General features: G+C 42.6%; 1 protein-coding gene across 1 annotated transcript in view; it reads left to right on the plus strand.

Annotated features, from left to right (window-relative positions):
* Positions 1-14,709, plus strand: part of LOC139374127 (polypeptide N-acetylgalactosaminyltransferase like 6) — a 243,637-nt gene that overhangs the window by 49,385 nt on the left and 179,543 nt on the right. Inside the window, exons 2-4 of the mRNA XM_071115126.1 lie at positions 4,350-4,458; positions 8,935-9,073; positions 13,596-13,762. Coding sequence (XP_070971227.1) covers positions 4,350-4,458; positions 8,935-9,073; positions 13,596-13,762 — 415 coding nt within the window. The remainder of the gene's footprint in view (positions 1-4,349; positions 4,459-8,934; positions 9,074-13,595; positions 13,763-14,709) is intronic.

Consider the following 14,709-nt stretch of genomic DNA (forward strand, 5'->3'; position numbering starts at 1 on the left):
GCCCTGCGATGACTAATATGATCATACACACCTTTGAGATTTATCATATCAGGAGTGTGTGTGTGTGTGTCTGTGTGTGTGTGAGAGAGAGAGAGAGAAGGAGAGATTACGAAGCCCTATCTGCGCCACGGTGCTTTTAAAAGTAGAATTTCATAAAAGCTTGTTCTTCCCCCTCCGGTTATGACTTCAAATAAAATTAAAGTTTATTGGTCACGTACACAGTTTTGCAGATGTTATCGCCATTGCAGCAAAATGCGTATGTTTCTAGCTCCAACAATGCAGCAATATCTAGCAATACAATAACAATGCTCACATAATCCAAAAGTAAAATAAAAGAACAAGAAATTAAGACATCAGATTGAGTAATGTTAGAGTCAGGAATGTAAATAAATATTTCTTTATTTTTACTATTTTCTACATTGTAGAATAATAGTGAAGAAGACATAAAAACTATGAAATCACACACATGGAATCATGTACTAACCAGAAAAAGTGTTTATTAAATATATTTAGATTTTAGATTCTTCAAAGTAGCCAGCCTTTGCCTTGATGACAGCTTTGCACACTTGGCATTCTCTCAAACAGCTTCACCTGGAATGCTTTTCCAACAGTCTTGTGCTGAGCACTTGTGTGCTGCTTTTCCTTCACTCTGCGGTCCAACTCATCCCAAACCATCTCAATTTGGTTGAGGTCGGGTGATTGTGGAGTCCAGGTCATCTGATGCAGCATTCCATCACTGTCCTTCTTGGTCAAATAGAGGCACACTGGTTAAGTGTGCCTTGAATTCTAAATAAATCACTTACAGTGTCACCAGCAATGCACCCCCACACCATCACCCCACCTCCTCCATGCTTCACGGTGGGGTGGGAACCACACATGCAGAGATCATCCATTCGTCTACTCTGCGTCTCACAAACACACGGCGGTTGGAACCAAAAATCTCAAATTTGGACTCATCAGACCAAAGGACAAATTTCCACCGGTCTAATGTCTATTGCTCGTGTTTCTTGGCCTACGCAAGTCTCCTCTTCTTATTGGTGTCCTAGTGGTTTCTTTGCAGCAATTCAACCATGAAGGCCTGATTCACATAGTCTCCTCTGAACAGTTGATGTTGAGATAGATGTATCTGTTACTTGAACTCTGTGAAACAGTTATTTTGGCTGCAATTTCTGAGGCTGGTGACTCTATTGAATGTATCCTCTGTAGCAGAGGTAACTCTGCGTCTTCCTTTCCTGTGGCGGTCCTCATGAGAGCCAGTTTCATCATCGAGCGAGATGTTTTTTGTGGCTGCACAAAGTTCTTGAAATGTTCCATATTGACTGACCTTCATGTCTTAAAGTAATGATGGACTGTTGTTTCTCTTTGCTTGGTCTTTTACCAAATGTTCTGTGTACCAACCCTACCTTGTCACAGCACAACTGATTGGCTCAAACTCATTAAGAAGGAAAGGAATTCAACAAATTAACTTTTAACAATGCACACCTATTAATTTAAATGCATTCCAGGTGACGACCTCATGAAGTTGGTTGAGAGAATGCCAATAGTGTGTAAAGCTGTCATCAAGGAAAAGGATGGCTACTTTGAAGAATCTCAAATATAAAATATATTTTGATTTGTTTTTTTGGTTACACTTTTTTGGTTACTACATGAATCCATATGTGTTATTTCATAGTTTTGATGTCTTCACTATTATTCGGCAGGGTAGCCTAGTGGTTAGAGCGGTGGACTAGTAACTGGAAACCCCCGAGCTGACAAGGTACAAATCTGTCGTTCTGCCCCTGAACAGGCAGTTAACCCACTGTTCCTAGGCCGTTATTGAAAATAAGAATTTGTTCTTAACTGACTTGCCTAGTTAAATAAAGGTAAAATAAATCAAATGTAGAAAATAGTAAAAAGAAAGAAAAGCACTTGAATGAATAGGAGTGTCCAAACGTTTGACTGGTGCTGTATGTATGTGAATTGTGTGTAGAGACAGTAAGGACAGTATATGAATAGAACAGGTGTGTACAGTCGTGCCCAAAAGTTTTGAGAATGACACAAATATTAATTTAACAAAGTGTGCTGCTTCAGTGCCTCAGACATTTTTGTCAGATGTCAGCATTTCATAAGTGTCAAAGGCTTTTATTGACAATTACGTGAAGTTGATGCAAAGAGTCCATTTTTGCAGTGTTGACCCTTCTTTTTCAAGACCTCTGCAAACCACCTGGACATGCTATCAATTAACTTCTGGGCCACATCCTGACTGATGGCAGCCCAATCTTGCATAATCAATGCTTGGAGTTTGTCATAATTTGTGGGTTTTGAGGATTGACCACAAGTTCTCAATGGGATTAAGGTCTGGGGAGTTTCCTGGCCATGGACCCAAAATATTGATGTTTTGTTCCCCGAGCCACTTAGTTATTACTTTTGGCACTTTTTGGCACCTTGTGGCAAGGTGCTCCATCATGCTGGAAAAGGCATTGTTCGTCACCAAACTGTTCCGGGATCATTGGGAGAAATTTCTCTCGGAGGTTGTGTTGGTACCATTTTTTATTCATGGCTGTGTCCATAGGCAAAAATGTGAGGGATCCCACTCCCTTGGCTGAGAAGCAACCCCATACATGAATGGTCTCAGGATGCTTTACTGTTGGCATGACACAGGACTGATGATAGCGCTCACCTTGTCTTCTCTGGACAAGTCTTTTTCCGAATGCCCCAAGAATTCGGAAAGGAGATTCATCAGAGAAAATTACTTTACCCCAGTCCTCAGCAGTCCAATCCCTGTACCTTTTGCAGAATATCAGTCTGTCCCTGATGTTTTTCCTGGCGAGAAGTGGCTTCTTTGCTGCCCTTCTTGACACCAGGCCATCCTCCAAAAGTCTTTGCCTCACTGTGCGGGCAGATGCACTCACACTTGCCTGCTACCATTCCTGAGCAAGCTCTGTACTGGTGGTGCCCCGATCCCGCAGCTGAATCAACTTTAGGAGCGGTCCTGGCGCTTGCTGGACTTTCTTGGGCGTCCTGAAGTCTTCTTCACAACAATTGAACCGCTCTCCTTGAAGTTCTTGATGATCCGATAAATGGAGGATTTAGTTGCAATCTTACTGGCAGCAATATCCTTGCCTGTGAAGCCCTTTTTGTGCAAAGCAATGATGATGGCACGTGTTTCCTTGCAGGTAACCATGGTTGACAGAGGAAGAACAATGATTCCAAGCACCATCCTCCTTTTGAAGCTTCCAGTCTGTTATTCGAACTCAATCAGCATGACAGAGCCTTGTCCTCGTCAACACTCACACCTGTGTTAACGAGAGAATCACTGACATGATGTCAGCTGGTCCTTTTGTGGCAGGGCTGAAATGCAGTGGAAATGTTTTTTGGGGATTCAGATCATTTGCATGGCAAAGAGAGACTTTGCAATGAATTGCAATTCATCTGATCACTCTTCTGGAGTATATGCAAATTGCCATCATACGAACTGAGGCAGCAAACTTTGTGAAAACTTATATTTGTGCAATTCTCAAAACTTGGCCACGACTGTACAGCAGTAGTTACATAGGATGAGCCTTGACTAGGATACAGTATATTCATATGAAGTTTGTAAAACAGTTTGTAAACATTATTAAAGTAACCAGTGTTCAATGACATTAGATGAATGTACAGCAAAAAACATTGACTGTATTTGTGTTTGCAGCAAGCTCCTGCTAAAGTCCAGGTTAAAATTATTTCTCTGAACCTCCAAGGCAACCTTCAAAATTCACAGAAAGCAAACAGAAAGCAGAACAAAGCTTAGGGTATCTGAATTATTACTAGCTTTTGTTGCACTGGGAAGCACTTTAGAGAGCAATTTGAAGTCACTTCAGGTTCGTTCATGCATACATTATTTTTGACAGTTGAATTCAAATGTCATTCATATAGAAGAAAACATTTAAAAATATTAGAATCAGCACATGTTCGACTGTTGATGGAGTGAAGGGAGAATGAATAGAAATGACGGTCAGTTAAATTATCAGGGCTGAACGCTCTATCAAAATGTAAGTGTTTTACCTTTCTCTTCATAGCCTGGTTCCACCCCTCATAGCCTGGTTCCTCTCTAGGTTTCTTCCTAGGTTTTGGCCTTTCTAGGGAGTTTTTCCTAGCCAACGTGCTTCAACACCTGCATTGCTTGCTGTTTGGGGTTTTAGGCTGGGTTTCTGTACAGCACTTTGAGATATCAGCTGATGTACGAAGGGCTATATAAATACATTTGATTTGATTTGATATTACTGTTTGGCTGAGGCTCACACTGAATTACAGCGTTTAATCTCTCAGAGTGGGCGATGATGGAATGATGGAATTGTCCCCCACCCTCTTCCTCCTCTCCTCTTTCTCAGGGCTTCTCGCTGGGGCTGAGCGAAGGACACATTTACACCTGGACGGACGGCTTGAGGAGGAGAGACTGGCATGATAACGAGAGCATCAGGAGAGACGAACTACGTGTCGGTACGTCTCACAGAGAACTCACAGGAAACCACAGACAATCACTACACCTCCTGTAGCTAAAGAGTTTTCACTCTGCACACAGCGAGCAAGCTGAGACCTCACGTAACGAATGTCCACATAAAGAACTTCAACCAAGTCTATCTTTATCATGATTTACTGTGATGGTTTCCGTGAAGGTAAAGGGGAGATTGTTTTCCCAGGCAGTAAGTGTATTATTAAGGTACTGTAGGTACTGGACAGTAACTTTGTAAGTCATATTGGTCTATTTGATAATGTTCGCTTTAGCTCTGCTTCTTGAGCAACGGGAGCCCAGATGCTGGACAAATGCATTTCCATTTGAGACATGTAAAAAAATAACTCATTATTGTCTGTTTCCACCAAGTAGAGGCAAGACTAACCCTTAGCTAAGTGAGAACATGTACCACGATCTCAATTCAGATTTACATTAATTAGAAAAGGTCACTGGCAGACAAGCCAATAGTATCCACTATTCATACAAGAAGAATCTGGGGGAGGGGTGTTCGGGCCAGAAATGATTGTGTCCACACATATAGTAACCCAGCTATTTCTATTTCCATTCATTACATAAATGTCAAGTAAAGAGCAGAGAGGCAGAGACCCAATGTTCCTCTCCTAATCCAAACACAGTATCTGTGTCTCCTTCCTGCCGCTGTGCAGTTACAGCATCAGTCAAAAAGAGCTCTATTTGAAACTTAAGTATTTTCAGTCTTGGCCCCCTTAAGGTTAAATCACTGTGCCATTGCCAGTTAAAGCTTTAATATTTTAGCAGATAGATTTCAATAGTCCCATCCTGGTAGAGACCTAGTCTACATCCCAAACGGAACCTTAGTTCCTACAGAGTGCACTACTTTTGACCAGTTCTGGGTAGTGCACGATATAGGGAATAAGGTGGGTTTTGGAACGTACCCCAGAACTGGGAAACATTTGAAGCCAAGCTGGATAAATCATCAATGCCAGACAGGAAATATATTATTTCGGTCAGGGGTTCATGTCAACTGTAGATAAACATGTCAGAGGCAGTATTAATGACCAGGCAACAATGGAGAATAGAACACTTTTACAGCTTCTGGAATTGCGGAACTCGGCTGTAAATTCTAATGCATGCAGACTTCAGAGTATTAAATAAAGTCATTAGCCAGATTAGACTAAGTTGAATTGCTACTAGACTAAAACAGAGACGTCAAACAGGGCTTCTGTCTAAATGGCACCCTATTCCCCACATTCCCCTATGGGCCCTCTTCGAAAGTAGTGCACTATGTAGGGAATAGGGTGCCATTAGGGTGGCAGACCTGTCACATCACGTAACCCTACAATATGGCTGCCTAAATCCTGAACGTTGCCCTCTCTGCCCTCCTGTCTGGTCAGATCATGATGCATGGTCATTGTCCCACCAGACCTCCACCACATATGTTGAGCCTCGATTGTACGTTTGCGGCGACCATGATAAAAAGCTTTCTATTCATTTTGGATGAATCAAGCTGATTATAGCTCATCAGTGCATGAAACCCAGGGGTGAGTAATACATTTTCCCCTGTTTTTCTTGCGTATGTCGGATGGGAAAAGTGTAGTCTACTATATGCATTAACCACTTACGAATCTAAAGCAGTTCATATACAGATGCTCTGTATAATGAATTGTAGGCATGTGTATTAACCACTTATAAAGCTGCAGTGCTGGTAATCAACATCATTGTACTGTGATGGGCCTGTTAATTAAATGTTGAGCATCTCTCAATCAAGTTTGACGTCAGCCTCTTGCCCATCTCTGTTGTGAATAGATTAGTGATTACAGAACAGGGCCTGCGTTCAAATAGTGTCTCCGAGTAGGAGTGCTGATCTAGGATCAGGTCCCCCTTGTCCATGACCTCTTATTAATTATGATCTAAAAGGATAAAATGATCCTAGTCTGAGACTCTTTGTGAATACAGACTCATAATCACCACCATCCCCCTACCAGGAAGCTGTAGAAAATCTCACCCCATTGAACAGCATGTAGGAATGATTCATGTGTTAAACCAATTAGGTGATTTTCTCTATATATTGTCTCTCCCATTATGCCTTTTAAAAGCATCCATTTACATGTTCTGTCAGCAGGGAAATTGGGTGAGTGCACTTTGTCCATGTTTTTCTTTAGTTTTTTGAACCGCCATTGTTTCGAAAATCAAGCCCCTTCCGAGTGAAACGATGGAATGGAAATCCATTACTATTGAACATTAATGTGTGGGTGTGCTGGATTGGAATATTTCATTCGCCTCCCTCCTGTGAGCTTGGCTGCCCTGTGCTGTGGGTGTAGTGTTTCAATAATGATGTACCGTGGAAAATGAGCTTCCAGCGGCCAACAATACTCACAGTAGAGTTATTGAACTCACCGCATTATTGAGAGGGATCACTGCTTATGTCAATGTATAATTCACGTTGATGAGAGAAATTATGAACTATGTAAAACTTAGCAAGTGATTTATTCATTAGCGTTGGTTTTGGCGAAGGACGTAAAATGAATTGTGTTTATGAGAGGACAGGGACGTGGGTTTCGTTTCATCCTATTTCCAGCCGACTCTAAGATTGTGGCATACGATACCTACTTGAAACACAAGCTTTTACTTGGCAGACGGCGCCCTCAAAATATTTCCCACCTCCCGCTTCCAAATCCATTTAATATTTTACAAAAACAAAGATTTTTCTATTTCCCTCTTTTGTACTCGTCCTGGAAACTTTCCATGTTTCCCTCGGTCTCGCTCACACATCAAAAGGAAAGCCTCTCGTTAAGAATGTCATTGTTTTCCTTTCTGCATCCTCTCCGTACATCAAACAAAGCCAGCTGTCAGTGTACATTAACTGCATGTTTGCCACGCCAGGAGTGTTTTCAGGGATAACCTTAACATACCATACAATAATATGTGCTAAAACAGTTATTTCCCCCTAGGAGATTTCTCTCTGTATTGTAAGCTTTCTCTTTATATTAGAAGCTGTACATTTCTCTCATATGTGTCTCTCGTCCAAAAAGAACAATGCACATTAGCAGGATTCCGGAATTAGATGCTTCTATACCCACTTGTGATTTCACTGCAGCATCCTCTTATAAAGTATACCGATAGGATCCTCTACTTCTGGCCCCTTGGAGGTATAAACGAGGTAAACGGTTTAATTAGATGAAAGAGAAAGCTGTCAGTCAAGTGTGATTGGCAGCGTAAGTGATATGTAACTCCTTCCCTTCGGTGTCGGGGCCCCCGGGGCCCCCGGGGCTTGATTCATGGTGGCCATTTAGTCAAGCTCAAGGCAGTAATGCACATTGCAGAGTGTGAACCAATGATTCTGTCACCGACGCAGATGCTTTCTGAGGTTTCACATCTCAGTCCAGGAATCAAGATTAAACAGTAGGGGGGGTCGCAGAACAAATGGATGGACTCGAGTACAGCCTGTGCGGATAGATACTATAGTATGTCACCATAGTTAGTGCCATAGTATATCACATGCAATAAAACATAGCGTTTTTCATCTTAATTGGTTTCAGTGCACACAGCAAACCATTGCATCACCTTGGTAACCACTAACCAGCACCATTTGATTGAAGAAAGACAGTAATACTTTACTTCAAGCCTGCAGGCATAATGTTTTAGGTCTATAACTTGTTATAAGCATCCATGAGCTTTTAGAATCATTGAATGTTGCTGTATAGCAGTGTTTCAGTACAGCTACTGATCCACACTCATGTAGGCTACTGTTTTTAGCATTGCATGCTTTACCAAGCCCCCCTAATGAGATACTCACACCGTAGCAGTTCAAATGAACACACAGCTCTTAGCTTATTGTTTGTATTTCACTTGTGCCTAAACGGCAGTATCCAAGGAGATTTCAATCTCCTCTTCTCTATCAGCATGTTAAGCAGAGTGTGTAGAGGGCTGCTTATTCAATTTAAGAAGTCCCGGTTCCTGTTGTTGGTTTGGGGCAAACGTTGATTACAATACCGAAAACAGTGTTTTGCATCTCTAAATAGACATACACACACACACACGCACACACACACACACACACACACACACACACACACATACATACTTACGCTCCTGATCTGATAAATCACAGACGTGTGTATAATTGTATTAGTGATCGCAGGGCAGGAAAAATGTTTCCCTTCCTGGTTTGATATCTTTTGAGGATTTAGGAGTCGTCGTTACGCCAAAGTGGCTAACTGCCAAGCCCTGAAAAAAATCTGTGCATTTACAGTCTTTTCTGATCATAGAAATGGGAGAGAAGAGGAACACTGCAATTACTCCACAGGGTATCTACCGAAAAAGACCCATTGACAAATGGGTTAAAGTGGACCATTATGACCCTCTGACAGGCGCACACACACACACACACACACACACACACACACACACACACACACGCACACACACACACACACACACACAACAAAGCACCTTGAGATTTCACAGTATTTTCTGTCTTTTAGGGAAAGGGGAGCACGGCAAGCCCTACCCTCTGGCTGAGGATGAGTGTGACGACTCGGTTTACAAGGAGAACGGCTTCAATATCTACGTTAGTAACAACATCGCCCTGGACCGCTCTCTACCAGACATCAGACATCCAAAGTAAGTAGAGAGACAGATGGGTCTTTCTCTGATCCAAATGTTGACACAATAAATGTGCAGAGCAGAGGTAATAACGTGTGTTAATTGGGGGTCAATTGCTGCACTACTAACGAGAGAACAAGGCGGTGTGCGTGTTAACATTTCACTTCAAACACAAAATGGGGTCACACCTCGCATCTCCAACGATGTTGTCTTCTCTAATCCCCCAGGTCTTAGTATCTGTGTCTGTTCATTGGCATGGAGGAGAGGAGCGTGAACAAACACGTTCACCTCTATTGATTCTCACATCAAATAAATGTGAATGTAACCCGTATACAATGCACACGGTCTGCACTGGCACTTTACTGCCACTCATTAGTAGGCAAACATGGCTAATATCATTACATGGAAAATGGCAGCTTACATCGATTAGGGGTTTGTTGTGGGTGTTTACTCTGCTACTCTGGTACCAATCAAAGGTGTTTAGTTGAACAGTGCTGCGTATGTACGTTAGCATGGCCGTATTGGCTGCTTTTCGCAGTGATGTCAGATATTGCTTATTTTTTGCAATGAGGTATTTGATGGATTGGTCCATAATGGCTCTCAGGGAGCACTAGAAGGCATTGTAAGAAAGTGAGAGAGAGAAACCACTGGCCTTCTGCACACCATTAGGCCCTCATAGAAACAACATGGATTCTCTCTCTCTCTCTCTCTCTGTCTGTCTGTCTGTCTGTCTGTCTGTCTCTCTGTCTGTCTGTCTCTCTGTCTCTCTGTCTCTCTGTCTCTATCTCCTTGCAAGAAACAAATCTTCCAGTAACTCCTACTGCAATGGGTTGGAAGTCAGGAGGGGGGTTGCAGTAGTGTTACAGCTCTGTCGATAATGAGAACTATTCCCTACGCTGCGGGGGGGCTGGAGAGTGACTGCATCCCAATGGCACCCTACTCCCTATATAGTCAACTACTTTTTACCCTGTGGGCCCTGGTAAAACATAATGCACTTTATAGGGCATAGGGTGCCGTTTGGACTCCAAGTGATTCCATGTTAGCGAGGTAGGGAAATTAGATGCCACACTGTGCTGTGCATACTGTGGAGAGGGATATGGGGACATTTTCTCATTTGAAAGCTAGTTAAGCTTAGGATTGAAATATAGTGTTTTCTCCCTCTGGATATTGTCCCGTGTCTAATCTCTACTGACTGTGTGACTGTCTATGCATGTGTGTATTTAGAGTGTGGGTGTATGTGGGTGTGTGGGTGCAAGTATATTCGATAAGGTGCGCACGTAAGTAAATTTACATGTGTGAAAAGGGTGTGTGCTCAATTACCGGTAAACATGTTTTCCACACCGCACTTCGTGTGTGTGGGATCAGAACATGTGTTGACAAGAAGTCAGGTTTCTATGAAGCTAAATCAGCCCTCCAGGGCAATGCTCTTCAGTTCAGTTCCATCATCACAAAAAACCATGGCAATTTTCTTCAGCAGGTGACGTGCCTTGTGCGGAGTGTGAGAGAGAGAAAGAGGGAGAGAATGAGAGAGTGTGTTTATTAGTGTGCGAGAGAGAGAGAGGGGAGGAAGAAAGGAAGAGAGAGAGAGAGAGAGAGAGAGAGAGAGAGAGAGAGAGAAAGAGTGGGAGATAGATAGTTAGAGAGAGAGAGAGAGAGAGTGAGGGGGGGATAGATAGTTATAGAGAGAGAAATATATAGAGAGTGAGGGGGAGAGGGATAGATAGTTATAGAGAGAGAGGGGAAGGGGAGGAGAGAGAGAGTTAGATAGTGAGAGAGAACAACAGAGAATATCTATGGTGAGAGGGCATGGCATCTCTGTATATTTACAGTAATCCTCTCAGTATGTGATCTGTAACATTATTTTGTAGACAGTGGCTGAATGATCTCCATCTCCCTCACAGTAAGCTGGGGCCCTGTCTGTCTTCCTGCTCTGCCTGTCTGTCTGTTTTGCCTGCCTGTCTGTTCTGCCTGCCTGTTCTGCTTCCCTGCCTAATGTAATGACGGCTATAACTCAGATACACCCCTGATTTCAACTAATTTAAGAGATGGAAATGAGGCCAGTGCTGCCGCTATCCTAGCTGACGTTGTTGACACAAAGCGGTACGGAAAATAAACCTCACAGGTTAAAAACATTTAAGGGATTGCGATGTCTGTGAATGCTAAGTCATTTTGGCAATGTTGTATTTCTCAGTCTGCACATACTGTACACTAGAACCTAAAATGGTTCCTAGAGCTGTCCCCACTGGAGAACCCTTTGAATAACCCTTTTTGGTTCCAGGTAGATCCCTTTTGGAATTCAAATAGAACCCTTTACACAAAATAGTTATTCCTGGATCCAACCCTACTTGGTTTCAGTTACTGTTTTATATTTGGTTATTTTCAAAATGTTTTCACTGCTGAGTTAATTACAGTTTTTTCTCAATTACTGAAGCATTGGACTATCTATAATCAGTTCCACAAGTCATACGATATGATGGAGAAGTTGAACGTTCGGTAGTTAGTGTACATAGCCTACACTTGAACAGAGCCTCAGAATAAAGCCTGGCATGTCTTTAAAGCAGATGTGATACTGCATTGTGCATTTTACACCAAATGACGCTGTCACGTTCTGACCTTAGTTCTGTTATTTTATCTTTGTTTTAGTATGGTCAAGGGCGTGAGTTGGGTGGGCAGTCTAGGTTTGTTTTTCTATGTTGGTTTTTGAGTTCGGCCTAGTATGGTTCTCAATCAGAGGCAGCTGTCTATTGTTGTCCCTGATTGAGAATCATACTTAGGTAGCCTGGGTTTCACTGTTGGGTTGTGGGTGTTTGTCTTCCGCGTCAGTGTTTGTCGCCACACAGGACTGTTTCGTTCATTTCACTTTTATTATTTTGTATTTCATAGTGTTTAGTTTATGTTTTAAAATAAACATTATGGACACTTACCACCCTGCGTTTTGGTCCTCCGATCCTTCTCGCTTCTCCTCCTCAGAAGAGGAGGACGAGATCCCTTACAGACGCTGCTCAACATTTCATCCAACATTAACACCTATGCATTTACCCAGGCAGGTGTTACAGTATGTTCGGATCTGATCTGGAGAGCAGTGACCTGTTATTAAATGGCTGTAACAGCATGGCAGACAGTATAAGACGCAGTGGGGAATCCAATCATGCTGGAAAATCAACACGTAAGGAACAGACTGAAGGCGTTTACCCATACAGAATGTAACATGAATGTCATTCTCATCGGGTCTGTGTGTGCGACAACCACGGCGGTGCAAAGGCCTAGTTGAGAGGAAAAATAATCACATCAGCAGTTGATAGCATCAAGTCTGCGTAATGTTCAATGTTACCTTATCAAGTTCAACGGAAGCTGACAGTCTTGCTTCATTCTTACCTGAACTGAACGGAGTCTCTATTCAGTCATTTATTTATTCACTCTCTCATTCTTTCTCTCTTCCTCACACACTCATTTCATACAGCAAGGAAGGGAAAATGGAAGTTTAATTTAAGCCTATATGCATTTAAGAGAGGTCTATAAAGCCCCAATCCAGCCCCATATATCTTGTTTCCTCACTATACGGTGCTGGAGGGGGGTGACAATGATATTTTCCATAATGGTATGTGGCTCTATCTGCCTATTACTATGCAAATCGATGCTCTTCTCCTTCCTGAATGGTATTTCATAATGTAGAATTATCTGACAGGGCAGCTGGAGAGACCAACCTTGTGTTTTAGAGATTGGCTCAACTCCAGCAGGAATGAATTTGCTTTCCCAGCCCAGCACAGATGTAGGGAGCTGGAGCAGTTTGGTGGGCTCCCTCCCTCCCTCCCTTCCTTCCTTCCTTCCTTCCTTCCTTCCTTCCTTCCTTCCTCCCTCCCTCCCTCCCTCCCTCCCTAAATATACAATAATAAAAAACAGGGCTTCTAACCAAGTACCGAGTCATAATTCTGCAAAGACCGGTGATAAATTAGAACAGCTTGTCAAGGTTGTCACCGGGGTAAATTAGCAGGAGACTCGTGTGAACCGTAAAACTGCTGCTTCATTTGCCAATTTCAGCTTTGTCGAGGCGGCTATTAACATGCAGATTTCCTGAATTGTTTATTAGGCCGGCTGAAGCTGGAGTGGCTCTTTTAAAAGCTGATTTACTTTACGACTCAGCACAGAGGTAGAAGGTAAAGCAGGCTATGTGTTTGAGGCTGGCTGGCTGGCTAGCTGGATGGACAGCTGGCTGGCTGGCTGGAAGGCTGGCTGGCTTGGCAGTGTGACACACAGCAGGGAGCAGGTTGACTTTCCAGATGTAGGAAGACGTGATTAAAGATATCAGTTTTAGATTGTGACATTTAGCCTATCACAGAGTCACTACCAACACATGTAGCTAGTTCTACATCAAATGCATAAGCTACACGTGGAGATAAAACGCGCACGATGTCTCTGATGTATTGAATTTCGATCCCACTGGCGTCTTTGTCAGGACAGGTCAAGAAAGGTTTGGTCTGATGTATTAAAAACCATGGAGGCTAATACAGTCCCTGGTATATTGTGTATTCTCTTTCCTCAGCTGCAAGATGAAGCTGTACCTGGAGAACCTTCCCAACACCAGCATCATCATCCCCTTCCACAATGAGGGCTGGTCGTCCCTGCTGAGGACCATCCACAGCATCTCCTACCGCACCCCAGACCACCTCATCGCTGAGATCATACTGGTGGACGACTACAGCGACAGAGGTAGGACACCTGGTTAACTGTTACGCTACTGTCTGTGTTGGTGGTCAGGGTTCTTACACCACACCCTGCTCAGTGACTGTGGTAGGACCCTGGTTAAACTACAGTTATTACAGTATGGTGTTGGTAGGACCCTGGTTAAACTACAGTTATTACAGTATGGTGTTGGTAGGACCCTGGTTAAACTACAGTTATTACAGCATGGTGCTGGTAGGACCCTGGTTAAACTACAGTTATTACAGTATGGTGCTGGTAGGACCCTGGTTAAACTACAGTTATTACAGTATGGTGTTGGTAGGACCCTGGTTAAACTACAGTTATTACAGCATGGTGCTGGTAGGACCCTGGTTAAACTACAGTTATTACAGTATGGTGTTGGTAGGACCCTGGTTAAACTACAGTTATTACAGTATGGTGCTGGTAGGACCCTGGTTAAACTACAGTTATTACAGTATGGTGTTGGTAGGACCCTGGTTAAACTACAGTTATGACAGTATGGTGCTGTTATTACAGCATGGTGCTGGTAGGACCCTGGTTAAACTACAGTTATTACAGTATGGTGCTGGTAGGACCCTGGTTAAACTACAGTTATTACAGTATGGTGCTGGTAGGACCCTGGTTAAACTACAGTTATTACAGTATGGTGCTGGTAGGACCCTGGTTAAACTACAGTTATTACAGTATAGAGGTCGACCGATTTATGATTTTTCAACGCCGATACCGATAGAGATTATTGGAGGACCAAATACCGATTAATCGTCCGATTAATAAAAAAAAAAATTGTAATAATGACAATTACAACAATACTGAATTAACACTTATTTTAACTTAATATAATGAAACATGTTCAATTTGATTTAAATAATGCAAAAACAAAGTGTTGGAGAAGAACGTAAAAGTGCAATATGTGCTATGTAAGAAAGCTAACGTTTCAGTTCCTTGCTCAGAAC

The sequence above is a fragment of the Oncorhynchus clarkii genome, chromosome 19 (genome assembly GCF_045791955.1).
Source record: "Oncorhynchus clarkii lewisi isolate Uvic-CL-2024 chromosome 19, UVic_Ocla_1.0, whole genome shotgun sequence".
In the NCBI taxonomy this organism is placed as follows: Eukaryota; Metazoa; Chordata; class Actinopteri; order Salmoniformes; family Salmonidae; genus Oncorhynchus; species Oncorhynchus clarkii.